The sequence below is a fragment of the Indicator indicator genome, chromosome 4, assembly GCF_027791375.1.
Source record: "Indicator indicator isolate 239-I01 chromosome 4, UM_Iind_1.1, whole genome shotgun sequence".
NCBI classification, from domain to species: Eukaryota; Metazoa; Chordata; class Aves; order Piciformes; family Indicatoridae; genus Indicator; species Indicator indicator.
In genome coordinates, this window is record NC_072013.1 from 17407569 (window position 1) to 17413947 (window position 6379).

A 6379-nucleotide genomic window follows, 5' to 3' on the forward strand; every position below is an offset into this window, starting at 1 on the left:
CTGAGGAGTGAAGTGTTTTCCAGGTTTTCCTGTTGATTTGCTGTGCTGTGTTATGCAAGTGGCTTCTCCGCTGTGCCCCAGCACTGCAGCTGTTGAAAGGACATGTTCCCAGAGGACTTCTCAGAGGCTAATTATTTTTTTGCTGAAGAAAAGTGCTGTGAAACTGATGAGAAATGCCACAAAAGGGTGCAAAGTTGGATTAGTCTTTTAAGGCCTGATCAGAAGGCCACTGAAGTAGAAAAAAAAAAAAAAAAGACATTGCTAATGGACATCAATGGACTTTGAATTGGACTTCCAGACAGCCCTCACTCACTGAGTTACCACATTTGTCATTGCCTTTGCTGTTTCAATATCACTACCTACTTCCAGCAGAGCATTCCTGGGTATACCCAGTAGAGTGCTTATCTTTTAGCAGCTATTGCAATGATTCTTTCCTTCAACTGAAAATTAACTTTAAACTACATATTACAACAGCACGGAAAATTTAAAAAAAAAAAAGAGGAGGAGGTTGAAAGGTTTAGCAGTGTAAAAAAATTAAACTATCAAGGAGCTGCAGACATCTACAATTGAACTAATAGGTACCTGCTGTCACACTGCTATAGTTTTACTGCAAAGAGTTAAAGCTTCTGGAAGCAACTGAAGACAAGAGAGGAAAGAAAAAAAAAAAAACCACAACCAACCACGGTCACAGCCAGTTAGCCACAGTGACTGAGTTCTCAGGAGCACATCTGCAAACTAAGCAGATGTCTGTTCTCCAGCAGGCTGTCCCTCCATGCCACAATGCCCCTGCGCTCAGTTGGAGAAGATTCCTCAAAGTGCTCACATTTGAGTCCCAAATACACAGAAAGATTCTGAAGAACGCAAAAAGCCTCTGTCAGCCAGGTAGGTCTAACTTCTTGTTGTGCCCAGAGCAGACTTGGTTCATACACTTGAGGAATGTTTTGAGAAATACTCCATCAAGATTTCCTTCCTTAAGCCTGTTTATGTACGACCTCAAAGAAACAGAACAGGGGTCGTCCTGCTGGAAAGCAGCTCCACAGAGTGTCCACCTTGGAGTGCTGGTGGACAGCAAGTTCTGCATGGGTCAGCAATGTGCCCTTGTGGCCAAGAGAGCCAATGGCATCCTGGGGTGCAGCAAGAAAAGCGTGGCCAGCAGGGCTAGGGAGGTTATTCTCCCCCTCTCTGCTCTGCCCTGCTGAGACCTGAGACTTGCAATACTGTGTCCAGTTTTGGGATCCCCAGTTCAAGAGGGACAGGAAGCTGCTGGAGAGAGTCCAACAGAGAGCCACAAGGATGACTGGGGGGACTGGAACACCTCTGCTGTGAAGAAAGACTGAGAGTCCTGCAGCTGTTTAGTCTGGAGAAGAGAAGGCTGAGAGGGGATATGATCAATGTCTATGAATATGTGAGGGGTGGGTTTCAGGATGAAGGGGCCAGGCTCTTTTCAGTGGTGCCCAGTGCCAGGACAAGGAACAATGGGTACAAGCTGGAACACAGGAGGTTACACCTGAACATGAGGAGACACTTCCGTGTGGTGAAGGTGCTGGAGCCCTGGAGCAGGCTGCCCAGAGAGGTTGTGGAGGTTCCTTCTCTAGAGACTTTCCAAACCCACCTGGATGTGTTCCTGTGTGACCTGCCCTAGGTGATCCTGCTCTGGCAAGGGGATTGGACTGGATGATCTCTGGAGGTTCCTTCCAAGCCCTGAAAATTTGTGAATCTGTAACTTCACAGCTCTATGAAAGTCTGGATGTAAAGAATTTGGGAACAGCACTTGCTTTTCAGGGGTATACCTTTTCATTTTGCAGATCACTCAGAGGAAAACAAAAAATCTACAGTGATGCAAACGAAGTTTAACTCTAGTGCAAAGATCTGTGTCTGTGCCAAGCTAAAAATAACTGCAAACCAGAGTCTCACCATCTTCACACTGAAGAACTTCTTCCTAAGAACCAGTCTAAACCTACTCTCCCTCAGCTTTCTTAAAAAAGAAACCCTGTGTCTTGGGGTTTCTTGTTAAAGCAAAATTAAAAGCAGGAGCAAGGAAAACATGAAGCTTAAAAGATTTTGAAAGAAGTAGTAACATTTTAAAGGTTTTTTGATTTGTTGGTTTTTTTGCATTTAAAAGCTAGTTGACACCTTTAAATTCTGGGGGTTTGACAAAGGCTGGGTCAGAGAACTTTGGCAGTTTTTAAAATTATTCTATGATTTTAAAATGCACAATTCTTCTGCCATCAGAGAACAGTGCCAATGAACCGCGCAGATGTTTCCATCACTGGTGTCTGTGCTCTCCATAGCTATTTGAGTGCTATTATCCAGGTTCACCACATAAACTCTTTTCAGTTTTTTGGTTTTTTTTTTTTTTTGAATGAACAGGTTGAAAAAAAAAAAAAAGACACCCCTTAAAAACTGCTCCTGAAAGCATGCACAAACAGCAAGTATCAAAGATAAGAGAATGTGGTCAGACTATGAAGACACCTGGCAGCAGGACCCTCAAGCCACACACACACAAGTCCCTGTACAGGCTGTTCAGCACAAGTGTGTGAGATTCATCCTGGCACCAGCAGCTTTGACCTGTGCCCCTTCTAAAATGGTTAGGAACACAGCAGTTATCAACTGCTCCTGAAAGTATGCAACAAACCTGGATGTTTGCCCTGGAAACCTGCAGAATGCTGGACTGGGGTTAGCATTTGGCTTACCTTGGCTCACTGCATCATAGAATTAGGGAAACATAGCATCAGTTGAGTTGGAAAGGAACCTAAAGATCATCCAGTTCCAAACCCCTGCCACGGGAAGGGGCACCTTTCACTAGCCCAGATCAGATCTTAAACACTTCCAGGAATGAGGCATCCACAACCTCTTTGGGCAACACATTCCAGTTTCTCACCACCCTCACTGAAAGTCTTTCTTCCTAATGTCCAATCTAAATCTACCCTGCTTTAGTTTAAAACCATTGCCCCTTGTCCTGTCACCACGTCCTTGTCAAAAGTCCCTCTCCAGCTCTCCTGTAGCCTTCAGGTACTGGAAGGCTGTTCTAGGGTCTCCCGGGAGCCTTCACTGGGCTGAACAGACCCAACTCCCTCAGCCTGTCCTTGTAGGACAGGCTTCAGCCCTCTGATCATCTTTGTGGACTCCTCTGGACTCTCTCCAACAGTTCCATGTCCTTCTTGTGTTGGTTCCAGAGGTACACACAGTACTGCAGGTGGGGTCTCACAAGCTCAGAGCAGAGGCACAGGATCATCTCCCTGATGCGTTTTTTTTTAATCCGTGTTGATCACCGAATCACAGAATTGTTGAAGCTGGAAAAGCCCTTTAACGTCATCGAGTCCAAACCGTCTGTAAATCTACCAAAGCTGCTGCTTACCCATGTCTGTCAGTATTTCCAGGGATGGGGATTCAACCACCTCTTTAGGGTGTCTGCTCCAGCCCTCGCACTACGCAGCTCGACCGAGCTACGTGGCCTGGATGTGAGGGGTAGCTCCCGGCCCTTCCCGCAAGCGGGCTAGCAGAGCTGGTAAGCGGGCGACCCCTCAAGCAGGCGGCCCTGAGGACGGCCCGTTCCCGGCAGCACACCAGGAACCAAGGCCGTGGAAACCGCGTCCCTTCTCTGCAGCCCCACGCTGCCTGCTGAGGCGGCTCCGGCCGCCCCGGGCCGTGACGCCTGCAGGGAACAGTCCGGCCGCCGGCCGCCGGCCGCGGCTTATCTCCTGTGCTGCTCCCTCCGCCCTCCCGGCGCCCCGGAGCTGAATCTCCGCAACCAGAAGACCCAGCCCCGGCCCCGCAGACCCACTCACCCGCTAAATCCTCTGCGCCCTCCGCCTCAGGCCCAGGGACGAGCCGAGCTGCAGCCCGACACCCCAGCGGTGCTTCGCGCCGGGAACTACCGGCCCCAGCAGGCCGCGGGGCCGCCGCCTTACCGTGGGAGAGGTCGGACCCGCAGTGGGGAGGTTGCCTCAGCGCCGAGCTGCGGAGTGGCGGCTGAAGGCTACGCGCAGGAATGTTTATGTGCACAAAATGCCGCGGAACGGGTGCACAGCTCTTGCCCGAGGCATGTTCTGATGAGGTTCTCTTTTTATGTCTCAAAACATGAACTGAAATACAACTTTAATATGATTTGTTCCAGTGCTATTAACTCTTAGAGCGTCTAAAGCACATTTCAACTGTTTCTTTTGTGTTTTTTTTCCCCCTCAGATATTGGCTCCAGTATGGCCCAGTCAGCAGAAAAAATGTTGCTGCAGGTGGTACCAACCATCAATAATTCATCCTTGCTTCAGCCAGGCTTCTCTCTCCTGAATTTCAATGGGCATGTTTTCTTTTTTGGGCAGAAGGGATGGCCAAAGAGATCCTGTCCCACTGGTGTTTTTCTCCTTGATTTTAAGCCGAATGAGCTAAAAATGAAACCTGCTGCCTTCTCTAAAGACTCCTGTTACCTCCCACCTCTCCGCTACCCTGCTCTTTGTACCCTCCGAGGCAGTGCGGAGTCTGACGAGTACCAATATATCATCCATGGTGGGAAAACACCTAACAATGACCTTTCTGATAAGATTTACCTTATGAGTCTGGTAAGCAAAACCAGCAAGAAAACCACTTTCCAGTGCATTGAGAAAGACCTGGGTGGAGATGTCCCTGAAGCCAGGTACGGGCATACAATTAACATCGTTTATAGTCGAGGGAAAAGTGTGAGCGTCCTGTTTGGAGGGAGAATGTACACTCCTCTGGCACAAAGAACCACTGAAAACTGGAACAGCGTAGTTGACTGTTTGCCTTCTGTGTTTCTCATCGATTTTGAGTTTGGATGCTGTACATCATACATGCTTCCAGAGCTTCAGGATGGGCTTGCCTTCCATGTTTCCCTTGCCAGAAATGACATGGTCTACATTTTGGGAGGCCATTCACTTCAAAATAACACCAGGACCCCCAGCCTGTACAGGCTGAAAATCGATCTCCCCATAGGTAGCCCATCTGTGACCTGCTCCATCCTGCCAGGGGGGATATCTGTGTCAAGTGCTATAGTGACTCAGACCAGTGATACTGAGTTTGTCCTTGTAGGGGGCTACCAGTCTGACAATCAGAAACGGCTGGTGTGTAACACCATAGTTCTGGAAGATGGTAGGATAGAGATTATTGAAAGGGCAAGCCCAGACTGGACACCAGATATTAAACACTGCAGGATCTGGTTTGGCTGTGATATGGGCAAAGGGTCTGTATTGATGGGCATTCCAGGGGCCAGCAAACAGTTAGTCTCAGATGCAAACTACTTCTATATTTTGAGATGCAAAGGAGCAGAAGAAGACAAGGAAGAAGTGGCAGCACAATTCTGCAGCCAGACATTGACTGAAGACCTTGGAGACTCCACTCCATTTGAAGATTCAGAAGAGTTTGGCTTTAGTGCTGAGGCCAGTAGCTTTGATGTTGCTGAAAATGACACTTACAATGAAGATGATGAAGATGATGAATCAGAAACAGGTTATTGGATCACCTGCTCTGCCATTTGCAATGTTGACATTAACACCTGGGTTCCTTTCTACTCAACAGAACTCAACAAGCCTGCAATGATCCTGTGTTCCAACGGGGATGGCCACTGGGTCCATGCACAGTGTATGGACCTCTCAGAAAGCATGCTTCTACATCTCTCAGAAGCTAATGTCAAGTACTTCTGCAATGAGCACGTTGACCTTAATAAAGGTCTACAAACTCCTAAAAAGCTGGTGCAGCTGAAAAATCAACCCATAAAACCACTGCGCAAAAAGGCAGCCATGAAGCTAACCACACCAGTGAAAAAGTCGTTCCTCCGCAGACTGTTTGAATAGCTTTACCCTGCTGGAAGGTCATTTACTCACCTGGGAAAAAGACATCTGCTACTAGTTGAAGTAGAGAGAGTTATTGGATCTCAAAGAGATCTTTTTATTTACTTGATTTCAATTATCTTCGAAAGCTTACAAGTTTGTCTCGTGTGTATTTTTGTAGCACCCAGATAGAAAGCCCCTTACTGATGGCATTGTGCAAACACACAGCCAGATACTGGTAACTGCGGGCTTTATGTTCATAGGATCACAGAATGGCTCAGATTGGAAGGGACCTCAAAGATCATCTACTCCAACCTCCCCACCATGGGCAGGGACACCTCTCAACTAGACTCGGCTGCTAAAGGCCTCATCCAGCCTGGCCTTGTATCCATAAACTCCTTGGGCATCCTATTCCAGAACTCACCACCCTCCTACTGAAGAACTTCTTCCTCAGCCCCAGTCTGACCCTGCTCTGCCTCAGCTTGAAACCATTCCCCCTTGTCCTGTCTCTAGACACCCTCATGAAAAGTCCCTCTGCAGCCTTCCTGTAGGATCCCTTCAGTTATTGGAAGGCAGCTCTGTGTTTCCCCCAGAGTCTT

General features: G+C 47.9%; 1 protein-coding gene across 1 annotated transcript; it reads left to right on the forward strand.

Moving 5' to 3' along the window:
- Positions 1 to 4199: 4199 nt before the first annotated feature.
- On the forward strand, positions 4200 to 5804 carry RAG2 (recombination activating 2). The gene has a single exon (XM_054400775.1). The coding sequence runs from the start codon at positions 4200 to 4202 to the stop codon at positions 5802 to 5804; it is 1605 nt and encodes a 534-aa protein (XP_054256750.1).
- The last annotated feature ends 575 nt before the right edge of the window (positions 5805 to 6379 follow it).

Coding starts and splice junctions, on each gene's coding strand:
- RAG2 (XM_054400775.1), top strand. CDS start 4,200: ATGGCCCAGTCAGCAGAAAAAATGTTGCTGCAGGTGGTACCAACCATC.